Source organism: Rattus norvegicus, chromosome 6, assembly GCF_036323735.1.
Source record: "Rattus norvegicus strain BN/NHsdMcwi chromosome 6, GRCr8, whole genome shotgun sequence".
Taxonomy (NCBI): domain Eukaryota; kingdom Metazoa; phylum Chordata; class Mammalia; order Rodentia; family Muridae; genus Rattus; species Rattus norvegicus.
The window spans coordinates 95258191-95283067 of NC_086024.1; the positions used below are offsets into that span (position 1 = coordinate 95258191).

General features: G+C 42.8%; 1 protein-coding gene across 9 annotated transcripts in view; it reads left to right on the top strand.

The window, feature by feature from the left end:
- Positions 1-238: 238 nt before the first annotated feature.
- Positions 239-24877, top strand: part of Arid4a (AT-rich interaction domain 4A) — a 77559-nt gene continuing 52920 nt past the window's right edge. For 8 of the 9 annotated variants that reach the window (XR_010052092.1, XR_010052090.1, XR_010052094.1 and 5 more), the window contains exons 1-7: positions 905-1117; positions 1338-1395; positions 3572-3682; positions 6228-6293; positions 7560-7650; positions 22145-22224; positions 22306-22400. Coding sequence is in view for 2 of the 9 variants with exons in the window: in XM_039112256.2 (XP_038968184.1) it covers positions 1113-1117; positions 1338-1395; positions 3572-3682; positions 6228-6293; positions 7560-7650; positions 22145-22224; positions 22306-22400 (506 nt within the window). In the remaining 7 variants the exon portion in view is untranslated. Of the gene's footprint in view, positions 413-904; positions 1118-1337; positions 1396-3571; positions 3683-6227; positions 6294-7559; positions 7651-22144; positions 22225-22305; positions 22401-24877 lie in introns of those variants that run through there. The other variant, NM_001395713.1, reaches the window with a different exon arrangement.

The following is a 24877-nucleotide window of genomic DNA, read 5'->3' on the forward strand; positions in this document are numbered from 1 at the left end:
AAGCACATCCGGAGTCTGCTCCTCCAATCAAAATTTTGGGCTCCCTTACTCAGTCCTCCATCCTCCAATAACGTGCGTCTTCAGATCCAGCCAATCAGAAGTGGAAGATGTCCTACCTGCTGTTTTCCGCACCAATCATGGAAGTTTCACAGCTACATCCAATGAGAAAGGCAGACAGCGAGCTCCAATCCGAAGCTATTCGGCGTCATGAACAGCCAATAGGAGTTCGTGTGGAAGCGAGTCTGCTCAACAGCTTGTTATTTGGTGGATTGTGGCAGTAAATCGGGGCGAGTGGGGGAACCCGGCGCAGGAACTGCCGCTGCGGCCGGGAGCGGTGCTGCCCGGACGGGGACCCACGGCGATCAGTGGGGCGGCAGACTGGAGAGCTGACAGCGCTCTGCACCCGCAGTAGGTAGGTGGGCAGCGGGGGCCGCTGAATGGGCAAAGCGGCGGGAGCAGCTGCTGCGGCGATGGGGTCCCGGTGCAGTTGGGAGCTCCGCAGGCGAAGGGGATGCAGGGCGGGCTGTGCCCGGGGAGTCGGGCAGCGATCGGGTCCCGAAGCCGTGGCGGCAACTGCGGGCACGACCGCCTCCGCCGCCTCTCCGGGAAAATGGCTGTGGGGCTGGCCGCGCCGCTAAGTTTGCTCGGGAGGAGCGGGCTGCCGGGAGAACCGGCCCCCAACTCTGCTGTGCGTCTTTGGCGAGGACCCGCTTCTGGACCGCGGGGATCGGGGTGCCCGCGCCTCTCCGGGCTGTACAAAAAGTTGAGGCGGGCGCGGGAGGAGACGGCCGCTGCGGCGGTGCGGCTCGCTCCCCTCCCACACCCTGTCCTGCCGCCTCCCCGCCCCGCGCCTCCCCCGCCGGGTCCCCCCGCGCCGGCCGCCGCCGCAGGCCGCCGCCCCTGCCCCCCGGGTGAAGGAGCGCTTCTCCTTCCTGACATGGTGCAGAGCGGAGGCAGGAGAGCAATGGCGCCGTGACACTCCGTTGCCGCCGCCGCGGGCCGGGCCGGGGCGGGCCAAGGGGGCCGAGCGGCGGAGGCGGGGCGCGCGCTAGAGTCGGGGCCCGGCGGGGCGCGGACCCGGGAGGCCGGGGCTCAGGGGCTGCGAGTGGCTGATGAGGTGGGGGCGCGGTGGACCGGCCGGCCGGGCAGGGGCGGGACGCGCTGCCCTTTGGCGCGCGAGGGGCTCACTGCCCGCCAGGCTTTGGCTGCCCGACGGGGGTCTGTCCCGGGGACCGGGGAGCTCGGCCCCTCCCCGCCTGCATTTGTTTACTTTCTTTCCGGGTCTCACCCCGCCTTGGACTGATCCTCTGCCTCTCTTTTCCCTGTCTTGGCTCTAGCGCCCGGGAAAAGAACTCGAGGAAGCTGGAACCCCACAGGTCACCAGTCAAGATGAAGGTAAGTGGAGCCAACTCTTCGCAGCCGTGTGCCCTGGACACTGCCAATCCGGAGGCTGCAGTTGTGAAATGGCAGCGTTTTGTTACTTAAAATTGATTTCTCTTCTAAGAAGTACTTCAGGAAAATGACATGTGAATCGGTCGGTGAGGTGTGTGTGTGTGTGTGTGTAAGTGCAGGCAGTTCAACACTCTCTAGCAGTTAGCACTTTGGAAAGGTCGGTATAGCCTTTCGATTTTCAAACACTTCAGTGTAAAAAACACCTTTCAAGAAGTAAAGCTTTTGTCCTGCTTTGGTCTTTTTGCAAGGTTTTTGTTTTGTTTTGTTTTGCTTTGCTTTTGCTTTCTTTAAAAACATATATACTTCCCCCTTTCCACTACCAGTGCCATTTTCTAAACGAAATGATATGTAGCTTGATTAAGGGAGATGGTTCTGTATATTTCTTCTTGGAAAAAAGTAAACTAAGGTGATGACAGTATTTAGATTGATTAGTTCAGTCTTTATAATATATAGCTTAAAACATGGAATCTATGTGTATTTTTTGAAGCTTCCTAGTCTTACAAACATCACTGGCTGCCTGCTTAAAGGGAAAGGAAGTTTTCCTAACATTCTTCACAATTCCTTAGGATACTGTGGCCCTTGTTTGTTTCTGGTTAGGTACTGACCAAAAAGTATTCATCTTCATTTTTATCTTAATTTTTTATTCTTTTTAAGTAGACTGACATTTAAAAGTGCATGATCAGTGTTGTACTTACTGAGTGGGGTGTGTATGTACATATGTATATATGTAAAATAGAGAATATAGTTTTTGTTTCTCTTATTTGAAACAGTATACGTTAGCCCAGGTTGGCCTGGAACTCACGATGTAGTTCAAGGTCAGCTTGGAACTACTATGGGGTTCTCCTGCCTCTAAGTTCTGGGAGGATGGGCAGCTGTACCACGCCTGACTTTAAGTATATTATTTTCTGAGACTCTCAAACTTCCTCTTTTTTTTTATTTACTTTTTTTTATTTTGGAGTGATACCACTTCCTTTAATATTACTTAGGAAAATGAAAAAAATGTTTGCTACTTAAAAATATTTAACTAAAGTATACATTGATATCTTTGTACGCATGATGTATTGATTTTATGAATACATACAGCTTTTGAAATAGGTAACATCACAGACTGAAATAGCAGTTGTCTGTTACTCGAGATTAAAATAATTTGTAAATGGAAGTTTCTTACATATTTCAATGTATAATTCTGATCATGACTATTTCCTGTAAGTGGGTATTTTTTTTTCTTTTCTTTTCTTTTTTTTTCCCCACAGGGTTTCTCTGTGTAACAGAGCCCTGATTGTCCTAGACTCATTCTGTAGACCAGGCTGGCCTAGAATTTAAGAGATGCTGCTAACTCTGCCTCTACCTCCCACCATGCCCATCTAAGTGGACATTTTTTGATTAAAAAATATTTTAAGTATACCGAGAAGGTTAATGTCCTGAAGTAGAATTGCCTGCAGTCTTTATCAGTTTCCATCAGTTGATTTAAACCTTTCAAATGCAACCTTCAGCCCGAAATTTTGGAAAGAGGTTGCTTAGTTTCTTGTGTGTAGAGATACATTGTATCAAAAGATAATGCCTTAGCCAGGCTTGGTGGCCCTGGCCTGTAATCCCAGGATTTAGGAGGAAGAGACAGCCTGCACCTTGTCCCAAAAGTCCAAAGCAAACAAAAGAAGATGTTGCCTTCATAATTTGTCTCACTAAACGTTTAATTATATATTGTTAGTATTAACTTTGTAGCAGTATTTCTTTTTAACCTAGAAAGTAAAATTACCTGGAGGCCCAAAACTAATAAAAATTTATGAGACATTCAATATAAATACATTTGTTCTGTTTATTTATCTCTCTAGCTCTTATATATTAAACTGTAGAATTTTTAAAACATGTTGTACTTAAAAAAATTTTTTTTTCCTACTAGTCGTTTCCAGTTACAACTTTTACGGCATCAGGAAATGAGTACATAAAATGAAATAGTGTTAATAAGGTGTTTGCTTTAGGAGTATTTTCCAAATTATCACTGTTATTTAGCAAATAATTTTTATGTCCCAGTGACTTTAGATGTAGTTCGTTTTGGTGCTATTAGAGGTCGGGTAAAGGCGAACAGTAGTGATGTTTGGAGTCTCTGTTCTTTCCTCAGGCGGCAGATGAGCCTGCCTACCTGACAGTGGGAACGGACGTCAGTGCCAAGTACCGAGGGGCCTTCTGTGAGGCAAAGATCAAGACGGTGAAAAGGCTGGTCAAAGTCAAGGTAAATACTCCCAGGCTTTGTAAGACAACCCAGGCTTGTTTGGTTGTTTGTCTCTGAGAAAAGAAACAGGGTTATTTGGTGTTCTTCAAGTGACAGAAGGCTGAGTAGTAACAAGAGTCATTCCTGCCGTGCAGTAGGTTAAGTGCATTGAGGAGATTTCAGTCCATGTCAGCCCAGAGGGAAAGGTTGAACATTATCTTTCTCTTGAGTCAGTGCCAGGAGCAAGTATTATTACATACTAAACTTAGAGTATATTAGGAACTGAAAAATAAAGAACAAGCTGAGAAATGACTCTAGATGCTTCGTTCAGGACGCTAAGGTGTGGTGCTTGTGTTATTTGGATTGTTCCTGTTTGTGGAAGCGTGATTAGGCTATAATTTGGTGTCTCTCTTTCTTAATCAGATAATGGCAGTTTCAGTCATTAGGAAGAACAAAGAAGTAAAATTATGTTTTTAAGATAACATTAAAAATTATTCATGGAGTTGAGGCGTGTGCGTGCCCAGTTTTTTCAGACAATTTTCGGTGACCATCCTGCCTTTGCCTCCTGAGTGTTGGGATTATAGATATCATCAATCAAGACATTGATTTTTAAGACCAGGATAACAAAGTTGAAGTTTAATACATTCCTGTAGAATTAGGAAATACAGAAAAGGGTGGGTGGATAAATGCCACAGCTCTTGAGAAATCTGTTTACATGTTGTTTTCCTGTAGATCTTTTATTATTGTTGTTGTTGTTGTTGTTGTTAATATTACTAATATTGAGATGAGAGGGTCTCATGTAGCCCAAGATGGTCTCAGCCTCACTAAGCATCTGAGAATGAGTTTGTACTTGATCCTCTAGCCTCCACCCCAGAGCACTAGGATAGGCTGAGACAACACGCTGGCTTTGACAGCACTGGTGATAGGATAGGATTCAGCCTTATTTATGTCAGACTCCCTTCACCATGTGAGCCACATCGCTAGCCCCTGTTTGCTGTTCCGCATCCTCTGCTAATGTAGGTACAAGAAAATCTTCATGTATATAAATATTCTTAACACTGTAGATCCATAAAGTATGACTCATGAAAATTCTTTCTACAGGTTTCCACATTTTGTTGTGCCTGTCATAGTATTATTGTTGGTATTATTATAATCATATTTCTGCAGTTTGCAATATGCCCTATACAGCTACATATCTGTTTTCTTACCAGAGTTAAATACCTTGAAAAGGAGAGGACAGCTCAGAGTTTCTGTTTCTATTCCTGATATGTGCAGGAGTGCTTCACGTCTAGTGGTCAGGCACGCAGTTTGCCGAATGTGAATGAATGAGTGAACAGACAAGAGAGCTGGAGCACTGATGTGCAGGTTGGCCTTTCCAGACCAGGAGCATTGGCCCCACTTAGGAACTTACTCAAAGTGAAGATTCTCAGGACTATATCTCAGAGATTCTGAATGAAAACCTCTGGGACTAATTTAACAAGCCTAACTTTTCAAATGCGATCAAGGTTTAGAAAGCCTTGGTCTCAGAGACGGTGACTTAAGTAGCCATTAGACCCAGGTATTAGTCTACTAGTGACACTTGCTTCTTAGGATGACATTTGACATTTTTATTTTTCTTCATTTCATATAGCCTTTGAACTTTGTAAACTAGAAATGCAGACCATTGGATATTTGAGAGTTGTTGAAAGTTTTAACCTTTAAAATATATGTATACTTATATTATTGTGGCTCTCAGTTGTTTATTTAAAATAATAGGATAATTGTTTTAGGACATCTCATACACTACCATTACCCTGAATTTGCTTACTCTGCTGTGATGTTTCCCTGTATGTATGGTAGACTATAAGGAGCAAGAGCGTTGGAGAGGCATACTTTGTTGTAACTGAATTGCTTCTAATTATATCCTAAGACTTTTTTTTGAAACAAGATTTCTCTATGTAACTTTGGCTATCCTGGAACTCTCTGTGTAGACCAGGCTGACCTTAAATTCATTGAGATCCACCAGGCTTTCTGCCTCCCGAGAGCTGGGATTAAAGTTACGTGCCACCAGGCTTAGCCTCATGAGGCCTAAGGGCCACAAGAGCTCTGTTTTTAAGTAGGCGATACAATTCGAAGATTTAAAAGAATATTTTGGGGCTGGGGATTTAGCTCAGTGGTAGAGCGCTTGGTGCAGGGACCTGGGTTCGGTCCCCAGCTCCAAAAAAAAAGAAAAAAAAAAAAGAATATTTTGTGATAGTCAAAACCTTTATGACTTGATAAAATTTACGAGAAGCCGTTTTACATTTATATAGTATCACTGGCTTATAAATCTAGACTGTGTTCACTTGGCAAGCAGTTATTAAATGGCTGTAATATGCTCTGACACTGCTAACTCTAAGGGGAACAGCAATGAAAGAGGGCTCCAGCCCTCTAGGAGCTCACAGTTAATGAGAAAGAATGAACATAAATATAAGACAGTGTAATAACTGTTACTGCAGAGGTAACCACAGGGTATTAAGAAGGCACCTGCAGGGTTATTAGAGATACATTGTTTCAAAAGTAACTTTTGGATCCTCTTGTTTTCCAGGTACTTCTGAAGCAGGATAACACAACACAGTTGGTGCAAGATGACCAAGTAAAGGGCCCTTTAAGAGTATGTATATGGCCAGTTCGGAACCAAAAATAGTGAACCACAGGCAAATGCCATAACTTGTCAAACTTCATACATACACTTGAGTTTTTATAGGCATGTAAATCAGAAAACAAAATACAGATGTACATTAGTGTAAATTATGATGATGAGATGATTATATCCTTTAAGAACATCAATCATAGCTGGATTAGTTATTGATTTAATTTGTTCTTGTTTTGTTTTGTTTTGAGTTGGTGTTTTAGATGGTCTCTTAGCCTAGGCTATTCTAACACTGTAGCACAGACCTCTGCCTCCCGAGTGCGGGGATTGCAGGTATAGCACTGCTTGGATGACAGAGTAGCCTCATATGTGTTAGGGTGGTGTGCTTTCTCCTGTCTTTTGTGTTGAGTTTATGGACTGCATACGTACATAAATACACATATATATTGAGCGTGCTTGCTTGCTTGTTTGTTTTGAGGCAGAGTCTCACCACGTAGCCCTGGTTAGCCTGGTGCTCACTATACAGACCAGGCTGGACTTGAACTCGCAAAGCTCTACCTGTGGGGCTATGCTGCCATGCCCAGTTTGAATATATTACTTCTTTTTTTTTTTTTTTAAATTGTTGCAATAGTTAAGGTGGTGCCTGTGACATGCCAAATATCATAAACTTTTCTGTTCTTCTGATTTATCAAACTATATTTGTTTCATTATTCAATTTGACAAATAGCAATATTATATTATATTTTCTATTCATTTCTATTTATGTAGTTAAGTCTTTGTTTTGGCGAAGTACCACTTTGGTTAATATCTGATATACAAAGGTTTGGAAGCTGATTGAAGCTTAGCTGGTCTGTTCCTCTCTCCAGCTGAACCTTTACGTGAAAGGTTCCTTAAATACAAGTGTTGAATCCTGTACTCAATATTATGATGAAAGAAAACTAAGTATTTTTGTTGTATTATGATTTGATACTTGTTCCATTTAAGACTACTGGAGGTAGTGCAGTATGGTGAGCAAACTCTGAAGTAAGATATTTAGTCATATTGGAGTCCTGGACTCTGCAGACTATCTTTTTAATTTATAAAATACAAGTAACTGCTCCCTTACTTAAGCCAAAGAACTTTGGGGCTCCTATTACATAATGAAGATCTGAGCATCCTAACTAATATCTCTGCCTTATTCTAGCTTGTATATTTACCAAAAATTTCTTACTTGGATCATGTAGTTGGTGGAAGTGGTTTGGTCTGTAACTTTAAACCTGGTAAGAAAAGTCGGGTTTTATGTTTTAGGTTGGCGCTATTGTGGAAACAAGGACATCTGATGGCTCTATCCAGGAAGCTATCATCAGCAAGTTGACAGATGCTAGTTGGTATACTGTGGGTAAGTAGTAACTTTACACACGGTTGGCCGGAGGCGTGTACACCTTTACCTTATACATACACAGAGACATGCATTCTACCCTGTGAACTTACTGGATGGAGCTCGCTAAACTGTAGTGCTGTTCAGAGGGGGAAAAGCAGGTGTCACTTAGAATACTGTACTGTCATTTAGAGTACTGCTCTAGTGCACTTGGACGTTTTGCTTCTTTTCTTTTTTCATAAGACGGTGGTATCCTGTTATTTCTCTAACTGCAGTGACAGTCGCACAGGTGTCTCCGCCACTTGTTGCACTAAGGATAATGTAGATGTTAGAGCAGAATGTAAAGATGGGACACGTTCTGCCAAGGAGATTCAAGCCTAGGTACTGGCAGCTTCGTGTTTGGTGTGTGTATAGTGGATTCTCCTGTTAGGACCATTCACGAACAATGTATATATTGTCAATATGAATTCATTCTTGTTCTGCGTGTAAACTTAGGCTGGCCGGGAGTAGTGGTAAATACCTTTATTCCCAGTATTCAGAGGCAGAGGCGGGTGGATCCTTCTGAGTTGAAAGCCAGCCTGGTCTACAGAGTGAGTTTCAGAACAAGCATGAGTCTGATGGTCCATTCCTGCAATCCCAGAAACAACCCGTGTGGGCCAGGGAGGTGGCTCAGTGGACAAAAGTGGTCCCTGCAAGCCTGGTAACTGAACTGGGGTGGACACCAGAACTAATGGAGAGTGAGCAGAGAACTAACCCTTCAGAATGCTGGCACCTCTCCATATGGCTGCAGCATGTGTGCACTCACACTAAACATGACAGGACTGCACAGATGACATATTGCTTTTCCTGAGTTCAGTCCCCAGTTCCCTTGTTGGGCAGGTCACAACTGCCTGTAACTCAAGCTGCAGCAGGTTTCAGAGCCTGTGGTCTCCATAGGAGCCTGTACTCACATGCACATGCACCTCATAATTAAAAATCATAAAAATGAATAATACCAAATATTACCAAAAGAGAGAGGGAGTGTGGGGGGAGGAAGGAAGGAAGGCAGACCATGCAAAAAGAAACACTTACTTGGGAGAAAAACTAAAAATCCTTCCGATAGCAGTTGCAGTTGAGTGATAGAGCACTTGTCCACATGGCCTTGATCTCTAGACCATAAAAACCCAGCAGAAAGGAAACAATTGAGTTTTGCACTTATATACATAAATGAGGCTGCTCTGCCAGTGTTTAAGGTTTTGAAAGTCAGTATTTACTTAAGTACACTCAAAATACCACCTTACTGTAAGTAAGGGATGTGGACCGAACAAGGCTGATCAGAGGACAAGGAGTATAATAATCACGGATGGAAAAGTCGGCAAAGGAGAAAATGAGATGTGTGATCTCTCACAGGCCATAACGTTACTGTGTGAGTGTGTGTGCGTGTGTGCATGTGCGTGTATGTGTGTGTGTGTGTGTGTGTGTGTGTGTGTGTGTGTATACGTGTGAGTGTGTGTATGTGCGTGTGTGTGTGTGTGTGTGTGTGTGTGTGTGTGTGTATGAGAACATTTCAGAGAACACTTACCAATTTTTTTTTTCCCTGAAGTTTTCTTCATTTAAATTTCTGAAACGTATGTTGTAGATTAGAAGATTCTAGGAGGTATTCGTATCTTTGAGCTGGATGTGGTTCGGTGGTAGAGGAGTTGCTTATTGAGGCCTGGGGTTTGATTCCCAGTATTAGCTCTCTGCTGTTATTCTTACATGAAAGAGTTTTCCCCCCTCTAATAGCACAGCCCTTTCTAATACTGAACTGTACATAGCTCAGCTCAGTGGGTGTTTAAGTCCAGAGCCTCACTGTGCAGAACAGGCTGGCTTCCAACTCAACAGTCCTCACGTCTCAGCATCCCCAGGAGCAGCAACCTCGGGCTTTCATTTGCCCGTTTATTTCTTGGGGAGATCATCAGAAATACTACTCAGCTGACATGATGGCTCGTTACAGAACCCTAGTACCTGGGAAGCTGAAGTGTGAGACTCCCTTCCTTCCCTTAGCTAATTTTCTTCTGCTCTTGTGTCATACATATCTGTGACCTTCTCTTTCTGCCTTCCCCTAAGCTCCTTCCCTCTCATGATTCTCTTTATAGTTTTATCTCATGTGCACGCATGCACAAACACACTTAGGTCTCATATATAAGAAAAAAACTTTTTGTGTTTCCTGAGCATGGTTTATTTCCCTTATCATGATGACTTTAAACTGCATCTATTCTGAGTGCCATGATATCAATTTTCTTAATGACTGTATGAAATTTTAGCATCTGTGTACCACAGTTTTGTACATCTAGGCCGTCTAATTTCCTCGCTGTAATGAATCGTCAGCAGTGACGATGGTGTGCCAAGTGTGTGTCTGGTATGCTGGCTTAAGGTTCAAGAATGATCCAGCAGGTCACGGGGTAGTTAGTTCTCTTCAGTTGTCTGAGTAACCTCCGCCCTGACTTCCCTCGCAGCTGAGCTAGTGTACTTTCTTCTCTTCATGCCCCAGTGTCTAAAGGTTCTTCTTGCTCTGTGTGCTTACCAGAATTTGTTACAATTTGTTTTTGATGACAGCCTCTGACTGGGGGAAATGGAGTCCCAAAGCAGTTTTAATTCACATTCCCTGATGGCTGAAGATAGTGAATCCTTTTCCAAGTATTTCTTGGCAGTTTGCAGTTTTCATTTCAGAACATTCCACTCAGTTCATTTATTGAGTGGATGGTTTAGTTTGTTTTGTTTTTGTTTGATATCTGTAGTTCTTTATATATTCTGGGTATTAATTCCCTGTCTGGCATATAGCTGACAAAGATTTTCTTTGATTTCCAGGCTTTCTTCACTGGTCATAGTTTCCTTGACTGTGCCGAAACTTGGTTTGATGTAGACCATCCCAGTGTTCTTGGGATTATTTCCTGTGCTGTTGGAATCCTGTGCCTGTGTCTTGAAGTGTTTTGTCTCTGTCTTCCTTTAGCAGTGTCCAATTTCCCAGGCTTATATTGAATTGATTTTTGTGTACAGTGAGACATGAGGGTCTAGTTTTATTCTTTGATGTAGGGATAGGAAGTTTTATGACTATCTTTATTGAAGATGTCCTTTTTTCCAAAATATTTTGTATCTGTGGGGAATTCTTTTTTAGCGTTCAGTGAAAACTGTTAGTGTAATTTTCATTGGGATTGCATTGACTCTACTGTTTCTTTCAACAATGTATGTATGTTTACTGCGTTCTGCCAATCTTTGAGTATAAGAGATCTTCTTACCTGTAGAGGCCCTCCAGCTCTTTGCTGAGCTTTACTCATTGGTATTGCATGTTGTTTTAATCAGCTTTTTCAAGTTCTTTTCCTCAGCAAGTTCATTATTGGTATATAGAAAAGCTAACGAGTTCTGTGTTGATTTTTGTGTCTGGCTGTTGTGCTGAAAGTTTTTTAATCAGGTCCAAGAGTTAAGATAAGTTAAACACCATTTTAAAGGGTAAGTTTAACACCATTCTGGAGAGCAGGCTTTGTAGTGCTAGCCAGCCTTGGGGGCATGTGCATGCCACAGTGCTCTGCGAAAGTCACAGGATGTCTGTGGGGATTCAGTTCTTTCCTACTGTGCTGACCCCAGTATTCTTGCTCATGTTAACTGGTGCTTTAGACCCCTAAGCAGCCCCGACCTACCTGTTCTACTGAACTACAGTAGTCTGGACAGTGAATCTCTTGTGAGGACCAACATGTAGGACCAATAGAAAAGAGCAGAGAGCTCAGAAATAAACCCATGTACTGGTGGGGTATTCACATTTGCAAAAGGTGCCATGAGCATGAACAATGTCTTCTACAAATGTTTTGAGAAAACTAGATATTCTGTGAAGAATGGAACCAGACCTTTATCTCATAGACATATGAGAACAACAGAAAAATTATCAGCTTTAAACTTAGATCTGCCTGCGATTTCTCCGTCAGTCGTCAGATCCCTGTGAGAGGCTGAAGTGGCACTGGCTGAACCTAGACTTGTTACTGGACTGGAAAGCTGAAGCCAGCCCCCCAGTAGACAGTCTCAAGGGGAAAATGCAGCCAACGCAAGCATGCCTTAAGTCACAGTTCTCAACCTGTGGGTCGTGACCCCCACGGACCCCAGGAAAACAGATGTTTACATTACAACCCATAACAGTAGCAAAATGAGTTATGAAGTAGCAACAAAAATCATTTTATGGTTGGAGGTCATCATAACATGAGGAACTGGATTAAAGGGTCACAGTATTAGGCTTGAGAACCACTGCTCTAAATGATGACATTTTGATTAATGACTGAAAGCACTTTTTAAATCATTTTTAATTTCTATGTGAGTGTTTATGAATTTATGTGCATCATGTGCATGCAGGTGTCCATAACAACAGGAAAGAATATTAGATCCCCTGGAAATAAGAGTTATAGATGATTGCGAGCCACTCCGTGGATATTGGGAATTGAACCCCTGGGTCCTCTACAAGAATAGCTAGTGCTCTTACCTGCTGGCCATCACTCCAGCTCCCGGTCTGTGACTTGTTTATTGTTCATCTGATATCCCGGCCCTTCAGAGTCACTCTTCTCTACCTGACTCAGCTAAAGTAACTTTAGTTCTGTCTGCTTCCTTCACAGTGAGTAGCCTGTACAGCTACCGTTTAAATACTGTGTTTATGGTTATTTTACCTGCATGTCTGTGTACCACATGTGCTTGAGGTGAGGAGGTCAGGAAAGGGTGTCAGTTCCCCTGGGATTGGAGCCCATGTGGGTACTGGGACTCAAGCCCAGGTCCTTTGGCAGAGTAGCCAGAGCTCTTAGACACTCAGCCATCTCCACCCTCCCATTTTATCCTTTGTCCTGTGTTAGTTGTTCCTGCTCTGTGCTTCGGTGTTTATGTCATTGAGACCTACCCTTTCAAGACAGTAGTATACTTGGCATATAACCTAAGGGCAGTGACACATGTGGTGTCACCTAGGTGTGTGCTGAGCTGTACCATCTAGGACGGTGGTGATCTCACAGTGACCAAATCACCTAACCATGCCTCTCTCCAGACAGACTCCCATTGCTGCTGCTTGCTGTGTGACTGCGTTTTGATCATTAAGGAAGTTAAACCATTATGAGGTATCATCATTCTCATACTTGTCAGATTAGCTGTTATCATAAACATAAGATGTCCGGATAAGAGTGTGGGGCAAAGGGAACCTTTGCTTGCTCTCTGTAAGAATATAAATTAGGAGAACCAGTGTGGCACACAGTGTGGAGGCTCCTCATAAGACTAAAATGTGAACTGTTTTTCCAGACTGGGTCTATCTATGGTAACCCAGGCAGGCTCAAACTCACAGTCCTGCTGCCTCAGCCTTCTGAGTGCTTGGGATTATAGGCACGCGCTACCATCGACATTCGATCACAGAATAGACAGACAGTCTCCACATCCCGCAATGGATGTACCATTGGTACTTCTGGATTTATGTCTACAGAACTATGAGAGCAGTGCCTCAGAGAACTTTGTGCATTTCTGTGTTCACTGTGACTTCGTTTGTCTGAGTGGTGATATGGAACTCACCTAAGCCTCCATCAAGGTGACTAGATAGTGTGGCCAGTCGCCATGGAGCACAGCTCAGTCTCAGTGAAGCTGGAAATCCTTCCACTTGAAGCTGTATAGATGGACCTGGCAGTGTTGCACTAAAAGAAACAAACTCCAAGGGTTGGGGATTTGGCTCAGTGGTAGAGCGCTTACCTAGGAAGCGCAAGGTCCTGGGTTCGGTCCCCAGCTCCGAAAAAAAAGAACCAAAAAAAAAAAAAAAAGAAACAAACTCCACACAGAAAATCAAACACTGTACCATGTCATTTGTACTTACAGTCTGCAGAGCTCCAGCTCACAGAGGGTGGGGTGAAGGGACACAGGGAAGGCAGGGCTGAGGGCTTAGAGAGATTTCAGTCAGGAGGAATAAGTCGAATGGGATGTGGTGAGGTGCTGGTGTCCTGGCACGTAAGGCAAGAGTATAGTGAAAGGGTTTTGGCCAGTTAATAACAGTGCACAGAGATAGACCACACACACACACACACACACACACACACACAAGAAAGGTAATAACATGTGCTAACTTGTTCACATGTATTACAAACATATACCATAAACTTCTATATTTTGATTTGTCAGCTAACTAAATAAAAGTAAATGATTTGTTTATTTGTTTGAGTCAGGTAGCCGTAGTTGTCCTGGAACTTACTCTGTAGACCAGACTAGCCTTGAACTCAGAGATCTGCTTGCTTCTGCCTCCGGTGTGCTGGGATTAAAGGCAAGCACTGCCACCACCAACTGGCAAAGTAATTAAAGGGTAATTGATTATATGTAAAATATGCATATTTAAATTTTTTACTTCATTATGTGAAATATTTTGTTCCATCATAACTGCTGTGTACATCTATACCGATATATTTATTTTTCTGAATTTTTACTTCCTCATCCTTGCAGCCAGCCTGGGCACAATAGCCGAGTGTGCAGTGGCTGCCACCGAGGGTGCTGCACATACATTTTATACTCATTTCCCTCCTCCTAACTGTGTCTTTAACCCTTTTAATTAATCGGAGGTCACAAACCATCTGCTTCCATATTTGTTTGTAAGAAGAAGACTGATTTCTGCCATGCAGAAGTAGTTTTGTAGGCTAGGATGTGGTCGAGGTTTAGGGACAGTCAAGTAAACTATCTTTGAAGAGTTGGCTTACTTTAGGCACTGATCACCCCATGGTGTCAGTCAGTTTTAGGGTAACAGGCAGACAGGTCTTCTATACTTAGTAGCATATTATATATTTTTTTTTCCTTTTTCTTTTTTTCGGAGCTGGGGACCGAACCCAGGGCCTAGCAAGCGCTCTACCACTGAGCTAAATCCCCAACCCCAGCATATTATATTATATCCCCTGGATTGCCTGGCCCCTTGAATTCTAGAGGATTGGGTTAGGGTGTATACATTTGTTTGCATTATTTTGTCTCCTTAGAATAATTAATGTTGCCTTGAGTCGTAGCTTTGCTGTTTTTCTGTAAACAGGCTTTTGTGTTTGTTTCCATACAATATCAGATTGAATCATTTTGGGCTGTGCTGAAATGTTTAATGAGCTATCAATACAAACATCTCTACATCTTGATGTTTTTGACCACCTGATTAAATCTTTGTACGCTGACTAGATATGCTGTAAGTCTGAGAAGCTCCTGACAGAGGCCAGCTAACTCCATTTGTTGTTTTGAGACATTCTTCCTTTATAGCCTGAGCTGGCCTGGAAGCCAGGGCAGTCTCCTGCCTCAGCTTCCCAGGTGCTGGGATTACCCCACACCTGGCTTTCAGGTCACTCTGATGGCTTGAGCTGTTTTTCATAGCGGAGATGTCAGGATTAGTTCATTATGTCATTATGTTGTGCTCTCTGTGACTGTCAGGAAAACTGTAACATATACTAACAAGTGTATAAAGGGCTGCACACGTGTAGACAGTACTCAAGTATATACACTTGTAAAGTGTGAATTAAAATCTTTTTTACGACAGGGTCTCATTAATGTAGGCCTGGCTGGCCTAGAACTTACTGTGTAGAGCAGCCTGGTCTCATACTCACGCAGCTCAGCCTGCCTCTGCCTCATGAGTGCTGAGTTAGATCCTTAACCTGATTCTTTCTGTTCACTAGAAGATTGCTATGTAAGATGACAGGGCAGCTGTTCGCACCACAGTTCCTTTTAAGAAATCCTTTTTGGGGCTGGAGAGATGCCTCAGTGGTTAAAAGCACTGACTGCTCCTCCCAAAAATAGGAGTTTGAGTCCCAGCACCCATGTGGTAGCTTCCATGGGCACCATGCATAACCGTGGTGTGCAGTCATATATGCACACAAAACACCAAACACGTAAAAATAAATGTTTTTTTAAATTAACAATGAGAAACCCCTTTGTTTTTATAACAGTATTTTCAACCCTTCATAATGGATGTTAAAACAAAATGAGTTTTTCTCATCAAAAGTACAACTTTATTTTAAAGCGATTATCCATCAAGAATCAAGGGCAATGTTACTGAAATGCCTTCATCAGAACATTCTAGGGTTTCCACTGACCATGTCCATACCTGGTGCTCACAGTAGTCAGAAGGTGGTGAGTCTCCTGGACCCGGAGCTACAGATGGTTGGGAGCCATGATGTGGCTTCTGGGAACTGAACCTGGATCCTCTGTAAGAGCAGCTCTCCCCGGCTCCCATATTAGTATTAGACTTTTACTTTTTCTCCTCATACTGCCATTCAAATGTCCATTGTCATTAGCGGCCTTAAGGAAAACTTTGTGCCTGTGTGTGTTTTGAGACAGGGCTTCACTGTCAACTCTGGTTGTCCTGAAATGTCTTAAGTAGACCAAGCTGGCTTTAACTTCGTGGAAATCTGTTTGCCTCTGCCTCCTGAGTGCTGGGATTAGAGTTCGCATCATCATGACTGGCTTGATTTTATTCTTTGAAGTATCTTGTATAGGGCCACAAATACATGAAGAATTATATTAAGTTTGGTTTGTGAGGTCAGGAATTTGAATTTTTCAAAGAATAGCCGTTTGTTTGTTGTGCTTGATAGTGCTGTGTACATCACCATCACTCATACCCCCTCACACAACACACACTGGGGATGGAACTCCTCAGGGACTTGTACTGCTATAGAAGCAGTACCACTGAGCTCAATATTGTACTTCGGTGTGGACAGTGGTGCACAGAATCGGCGTCGGAATCCTATGGATGTCACAGGGATTTGTTAGCGTCCCTCCCTCATCTCTACCCTCCCTTCGTCTCACATCAGCATGCAGCCTCGGATGGCTTGGAATTCATGATTTCCCTGCCTCAGCCTCCTGAGCACTGGGGTCACAGCCCTTGGCCACCAAGCTGTTTGCAGACATTGTTTATCCATTCATTTCTGTGTCACGGACAGGACCCAGCATGACTGCTTTCCTCTGAACATATGGCAGGAGCTGCTTCTTTTCTTTTTCTTTTTTTAATTTGTAAATTAATTTAATTTAATTTTTTCTTTATTTATTATACATGACTACACTGTAGCTGTCTTCAGTCACACCGGAAGAGGGCATCGGATCCCATCACAGATGGCTGAGAACCACCATGTGGTTGTTGGGAATTGAACTCAGGACCTCTGGAAGAGCAGTCAGTGCTCTTAGCTGCTGAGCCATCTCTCCAGCCCCACTTCTTCTTTTCTTAACTTGTCCCCTGCATGTAAAATACATTCACTAGAAAATACATTTCATCTCCGAGGAAGAACTGGCAGAAGTAGGCAAATATCGAACCTATAGATTGCTTTTTGCAAAAAGGTTTTTTTTTTTTAAAAAAAGATTGATTTATTTTATGTATGTGAGTACACTGTTGCTGTCTTCAGACATACCAGAAGAAGGCATCAGATCCCATTACCGATGGTTGTGGGCCACCATGTGGTTGCTGGGAACTAAACTTGGGGCCTTTGGAAGAACAGCCAGTAATCTTAACCACTGAGCCATCTCTCCAGCCCTTGCAGAAACTTCTTGAGTCTTATTTGTTAAGTGTAAGTGTGTGATTTGAAGGCAAGGCAAAATAGTTGCTAGCAGCACCCATTAAAAAATAATGTCAGAGGCCCATGCTTTTAAATCTAGCTCGCAGGAAGCAGAGGCAGGTGTATCGTTATGAGGTTGAGGCGTCTCTCCTCAAAACACCCCCCTCCGGTCTACATAGCATGTTCCAGGACAGCCAGAGCTACAGTAAATACACTGTCTCAAAAATCCAAAAGAAGATTAAAAAAGAGTTGGGGTTTTCTTTTCTTTCTTATTTATGTATTTTATGTATGTATGTATGTATGTATTTTTTATTTTTTTTTTTCAATACAAGGTTTTTCTATGTAGTCTTGTCTGTCCTGGAACTCGCTATATAGACTGGGCTGGCCGTAACTCAGATCTACCTGTCTGTGCCATCCAAGTACAAGGATCAAAGGCATGCTCCATCACACCTGGATAGAAGTCAGGATTCCAATTCTAAGACGTTATACCAATTTATTCTGTCTAGTATGAAAACCAGGACTCTGTTTTGAAAGGGTGATTTGGGGTCTAGGATGTGTGTGTGTATGTATGTATTTGATATGAGAATTTCACTGTGTAGCCCAGGCTGCCTTGAATCTCCTGGTGATCCTTTTGTCTCAGCATCCTGAGTGTTAAGAGGACCAGGATCACAGGTTGAGACCACACACCTCACACCTTGTGTACTCCTTAGGAAAAGGGTTAGGTGGACTAGTTACGTGACTTAGTAATACCCCACTGTGGAGTCTGGGCATCTCTGTTAGGTTGTCAAACTTACTCAACAAGTGCCTTTTACCACCTCAGCCATTGTGATGACCCGTGCTTTTTAATTTGTTTTGATGTTTTATTCATTTTTATTTTATATTTAATATTTATTTATTCAGATTTAAGTTTATTTACTTTGAGACATGTTGTTCAGTCTCCTGCCTTAGCCTCCCCTTTGCTAGGATGTGGTAACCTTTGTAAGTTACATGTCCTTTCCTAGAAATATGGTTGTTTGTAACATGCATGAATACTTTTGAATGAATATGCATTTACTATCTGAAGTAAGGATTTTATCTTTGTATTTTATTTTTGTATAATTCTGGACAACTAAATGTCAAGTGATAGGTACTTAGAACTAATACATTTTGAAAATTTCAACATTTAAAAATCATCAAATACTGTAGTTAGGGTTTTGAATATTAGGGATAAATTATTAAATTCCTTACTTGGATTTTTTTGAAATGTATGCATAGTTAATGATTGTTTTTAATGGCATGATACATAAACTTCCAAGAAGTTTCTAGGTGTTTCTGATGTTATTTTTAGATGTGGTTGTTGATTAAGAGTCTTGCTGTGTAGCCTAGACTAGCCTGGAATTGTGCTTTACTTGCCCAGCCCCAGCCAGTGGATGCTCACTGCCCAGGCAGTTTCACCACATCTCAGCAGCTTAGCAGGTAAAGGTGCTTGCTGCTGAGCCTGAATTTGGTTTTGGGAACCCACCTGTGAAAGGAGAGAACTAATTCACTCACATCATCACCCCCTGACCCCCTACATGCATGCCATGGCGAGGGCGCGCGTCCGTGTGCACACACTCACTCTCACACACTGAATAAATAAATAGCAAGCTGTTTAAAATCTTTTTGATATTTCTTTTTTTTTTTGCTTTTCCTTTTTAATTACTTGTGTCCTTTTCTTTTTTTTTTTTTTTTTTTTTTTGGAGCTGGGGACCGAACCCAGGGCCTTGCGCTTCCTAGGCAAGCGCTCTACCACTGAGCTAAATCCCCAACCCCCTTGTGTCCTTTTCTAAAGAAAAAACTTGCATTATGGAAATATTAGAATTGGGTAGCCATTGCTTCCAGTGTAAGAAGTCATTGGGCAAATAAGTGGAAATAACATAATCTATCATCATTATCAGAAATCACACATCATTATCAGAAATCAGAATAAGAGCAGCAAACTTACAGGGTGGCTGTAAGTTTGAGGCTAGCCTAGTCTACATTGTGAGTTGTAGGACAACCAGGGCTATGTAGAAAGACCCTATCTCAAGAAACCTGAAACAGGAAATAAAAGAAGAAATAATCAGACATTTGGGGAAACTGTAGTTACTTATTCAATAACCATGCAGAAGAGTACGTATTTAGAGACCTGGTTTTATTGAGTCAAGGATCATGGCGATTTTGTGTTTGTGCTTTGACTAACTCACAGTCTAGATGATTCTGCAGTGCAGACACTGAAAACAAGCGGGGATACTTAAGCAGTTGACTTCAGGGGCAGCCGTTTAATCTACGCTTGTTTGACATCTTAAAATGACAACTGTGACTTATTCATTTTAGAGGGGTTTGAGCATAGCTAAGAAATAATGAGTTATTAAGCTCTGTCTTAGTTTGGGTTTTGTTGCTGTCAAGAGACACCATGACCAAGGCAACTCTTAAAACTGCAAGCATTTAATTGGGGCTGTCTTTTTTTTTTTTTTTTTTTTTTTTTTGGTTCTTTTTTTCAGAGCTGGGGACCGAACCCAGGGCCTTGCGCTTCCTAGGCAAGCGCTCTACCACTGAGCTAAATCCCCAACCCCTAATTGGGGTTGTCTTACAGTGGGATTTAGTCCAGGTATCATCATGATGAGAAGCATGGCAGTGTGCAGGTAGACATGGTGCTGGAGGAGCTGAGAGTTCAAGTCTTCTCTGAAGGCAGCCAGGAGGCAGGATGTAGCTTGAGCATATAAAATCCTAAAGCCCCGCCTCCACAGTTAATCTATCAAGGCCACACCCACTCCAACAAGACCACACCTCCTAATAGTGTCCCTCTGTGGGGGCCATCCCTGGCCCCATAGGCTAATAGCCATAAAATAATGCAAAATGCATTTAGCCCAACTTCAAAAGTCCACATAGTCTATCACAATCTCAACAGTGTTTAAGTCCAAAGTTCAAAGTCTCCTCTGAGATTCATGTAACCTCTTAACTATAATCCCCTATAATACCCAAATCAAAAAGCAGACCACATACTTCCAACATAACACAGGGTATATATTACCATTCTAAAACACGGGGGAGGGAGCACAGTAAGGAATGGTGAGACCGAAGCAAGACTGAAAGCCATCTGGGGAAACTCCAAACTCTGCAGCTGAGTATCTGATGTCCCAGCACTGGAGATCTCCAACTCTTCATCTTAGTTGACTGCAACACACTTCTTTCACTTAGGTTGGTTGCACTCCCTGTTAGCAGCTTTCCTTGACAGAAAACCGCATGGCTCTCTCATCTCCAACCTTTTGGGGTCTCCAGGGCAATCTAGGCTTCACCTTCACAGGTTCTGGAATTCACCTTCTGCTGCTGCTGTTCTTGGTGGTCATTCTGTGGTACTGGCATGTCCAAAATGATCAGGTCTTCTGCTACAACAGGGCTGTCCTTTCACCAATAGACTCTCTTCATTGTGACAAACCTCAAGTTATTTGCATGACCCCTTCAATCCTGGGCATTCAACTTTACCAGTGACCCTTCCTGTCCTCTCACAGCGCCAAGCCTCAGCTGTTCTCCATGACTCCTTCATACCTTCAAAACCAGTACCACCTGGGTGACTCTTACACATTACCAAGTTGCGCCGCTAGCCAAAGGTACAACCTTGGCTGCCTCCCACAATGGTCTCTCTGAGCCTCCATTCAGGAACATCCCTGACATTCATGGCCTCAGTGCCTTTCCTTAGTCTCAGGGAAATTCCATCCTTGATTTAAAGCTAGAACAAAGTGGTCGAAGCTGGCAAGTTCTGCTGTTTGCTGGGGCTGGAACATGGTCCCCTTGTTCAGTAACATCTTCACTAGCTTTTGTTTGCCATGGTTTCTTTGAGCCTAAGCTTGGCTGTTTGGACCTTGCTCTGTAGACAGGGCTGTCTTTGACCTCAGAGACCTGCATGCCTGTTTCCTGAGTGCTGGCAACCACCACACCTGGACCTAAGCTTTTAATTCCTTTTCACGAGATAGAAGCTTTTCTGGGTGGGATCTTGCCCTGAGGTTACCACGCTCCTAATTTCATTTGTTATCTTTAAGGTGTTTATCTCCTTTAACACAGGATTTAGCTCCATTCTACTTCATGGTGCCCCTTTAGCCCTTGAACTGCACATTTTATATTCTTTCTCAGCTTTCACGAGTGAACCACAGGACAGAATCTGCTAGGCTGTTTTGAAACGTCCTTTGCCAAAGCAATTAATCTAAATCTCACCTTAGCCTCAGGCAGATTATCTGAGCAAGAGGAAAAAGCAGCCACATTTTTCACCAAAATATCACAAAAACAATCTTCAGGGAACATACTAAGATTCTTTTCCTCTGAAAATCTTTGAGCCACCACCCAAGTTCAAATCACCCTAAGCACCGTTGCCTCTCATTTCCTACTGGGCTTCCATTAAGCCCGACTTAAAACATTCCGCTGCTTTCCTAATCCAAGGTCCCACAATCCACATTCCTCCAAACTAAAGCGTGGCCAGGCCTATCACAATAATATTTCATTCCCAGTTATCACAATAATATTTCATTCCCAGTCCCAACTTCCGTCTTGTTAGGGTGTTACTGCTGTGAAGAGACACCGTGACCAAGGCAACTCTTATAAAGGAAAACATTTAATTGGGACTGACTTAACAATTTCAGAGATTAGTCCATTTTCATCATGGTGGGAAGCATAGCGTGCAGGAGGACAAGATGCTGGAGGAGCGAGAGTTCTATGCCTTGATTTGAAGGTAGCCAGGAGGAGGCTGGATATGTCTCACACTGGGTGTAGCTTGAGCTGTAAAACCCTAAAGCCCCGCCTCACACAGTGACACTTTCTCTAACAAGGCCACACCCACTCAACAAAACCAAACCTAATAGTGCCACTCCTTGTGGGCCACGCTTTCAAACACATGAGGCAGTGTATCCTTACAAACCACCACAAGCTCTGGACTAGCAGTAATAACATTGTTCACATTGTTTTTTAATGATGTGCGTAGATTCTCAGACATCTCTTGCTTCTTGCAGTGTTTGATGACGGTGATGAGAGAACTCTGAGGCGGACCTCACTTTGCCTGAAAGGGGAGAGACATTTTGCCGAGAGCGAGGTAGGCTGGCTGGGACTGATATGAACTGCAGCAAATGATAGGGAAGTGAAGTGTGAATTGAGTTCATTGTCTCTTCTGCAGACGCTCGATCAGCTTCCTTTAACAAACCCAGAGCATTTTGGAACGCCAGTCATTGCAAAGAAGACAAACAGAGGGAGGAGGTCCTCACTGCCCATGTGAGTTCTCATATGTGGTTAATACATGGATGGTGTTAGAGCCTTTCACAGTTGACTTTCCTAGAATGACTGTCCTGCTGGGTAACATTCCCAGAGCGCAAGGTGCACATTCTTCCCACAGACCTCGTGAAAATTCCACTTCCAAAATACTATTTCAATTTGCTTTGACAGAATCTTTAGTTGGTGAGATTTTCCTTTATTAAATAATTACTGGTAGTTATTTATTTTTATCTTTTTATTTAAAAGCAATTTTTTTTTTTTTTTGGTTCTTTTTTCCGGAGCTGGGGACCGAACCCAGGGCCTTGCGCTTCCTGGGCAAGCGCTCTACCACTGAGCTAGATCCCCAGCCCAAAAGCAATTTTGTTGTTGTTGTTGTTGTTGTTGTTGTTGTTGTTGTTGTTGTTGTTTTGAGATAGGGTTTCTCCCTATAGCCCTAGTAGAACTGACTCTGTAGACCAGGGTAGCCTTGAGCTCAGAGGTTTGCCTGCCTCTGCCTCCTGAATGCTGGGATTAAAGGTGTGTGCCACCACTGCCTGGTTTACAAATAATTTAAAAAATAATAATACAAATGGTTTCCATGTATCTTTTGTCTAGATTAACATTGTTAATCTTTCTGGCCAATTTGCCTTATCTTTCCATCTTTTTGTATGGACATAATTATTTTTCGGCATTATAATTTTACTGAGCCGTGTGGAAGGAAACAGCACAGTTCTTGGCACTTATATAAAACACTACTATTATAATCAGAACATTCAGTTTCACATGTAACCCACAGTCAAACCCCTGACCAAACGTTTGGCCTCATGGTCCACAGTCCTGGGCCAGCCTGGTCTACCTGGCTCCCACTGTACGTTGTGGCATCTTGTTACTTGAGCCTGCCAGCTTTCAGAGTCCACCCGTCGTCCTAGCTGCCTTCAGAGCATCTTTTCAGGCTCCAAACCAAGGTCATGGGCAAGTGCTGCACTTCCTGATGTGGTTCGTGAATTCCCTTTAATCTATAAACACTTGTTAGCTTTGGTAATATGGACATTTAAGAGTCCAGGCAGATGCAGATTTTTTTCAGGGGTTTTTCATTTTTATAGATTAAGGCTATACAATTAAATGGTAAGTGGTGTATGTTCTTCTTAGTATAGGCACAGCACTAGATACACAGCATCTGTTTGCCCCATAATTGCTGACAGTGCTTTGGTGAGTGCTTAGTTCCTGAGCATAGACTTCTCCAAGTCTCTCTTCTCCCTGACAGAGAAACAGTGTGTGTGGAGCTGTTCTGCATCTGGATATACCGCTCTTTCTCAAACGTCATCCTCCTTTTTGGATTACTCACTGTGGCTCCTTTTGTATGTCAGGACTGTTGGAGCAAAATGATGGCTTTGTAACTTTTCACTCCACCTTTATTTTTTACTTAAATTTGGTTGTCATAGCTATAATAAAATCTTCCTGGGCTAGCAAGGTGATTTACAGGGAACAGCACTGTTACCAAGCCTGACTATTTGAGTTTGATTCCTTCATATAATGGAAGAAGAGAACCAAGTCATGCAAGTTGTCTTTTGACCTATATGTATGTACTTTGGCACATGTACATGCGCGCTCTCTCTCTCTCTCTCTCTCTCTCTCACTAGTTTATAACTGAGGACAGTGGGATTGATAATGTCTTGCCAGGTTGGATTAGTGTTTATGTGTTCCTGTGCGTAGCAAGTGCTTAGCATATTTATCTAATAAGTCATTAATGGTATTGTATTCATAACGTAGTATTGTATTCTTTAATAATTATAACTTTTAGTAAGTCGAGTAAGCTGATAGTTCAGTGCAGGGCACTCTATCAAGCAATCAGAGGCGAGAGAAGTAAAGACAAGGCAATGTCATCAGTGCAGAAAGTAAAGAAAGACGTGGTGGTTTCTAGGTAACGGGTCTGTGAGAGGAGAAGGAAAACACGCAAGAAGAAAAGGGACCAAGTGCCTCCAGATCATTTGATAGTTAGCAGCCCTGAATGGCAGATATCAGGGTACTCAGGATGCTTCAAGAGCATGTCAGATTACTCAGCTACTATTCATCAGGATTTATTAAAAGAATACATATTCATTTTTGTTTAAAAAGGATAGACTTATAATTAATGCTTGTTATGGACACTTAAAAGTAAATAGTTATTCCAGAGAAGATATCTGATTAAAACCACATATGCTTTTTCTGGGCTATTTTTATACCCTACTAGAAAATTAAACTTGCATCATTTTCCTACGGCATTAAAGAACAGAAAGGTGGTATGTTTTAAAAAGTGCACTTGGTGATACAGTTAGGCTTCTCTGTCCTGGCACAGGAACTGAAGCCCAGGTATTCACTGACCCAGTGAAGCAAACGCAAGTGTTACTTACTGAGGTGGTTCAATTACTTGTTTGAGGAAGGAGACTGTCCATCTCCTCAGCCCCAGTGAGAATGGAGCGGCAGCTCTGGGAGCCAGTAGAACGGGTAGAAGCCATGGC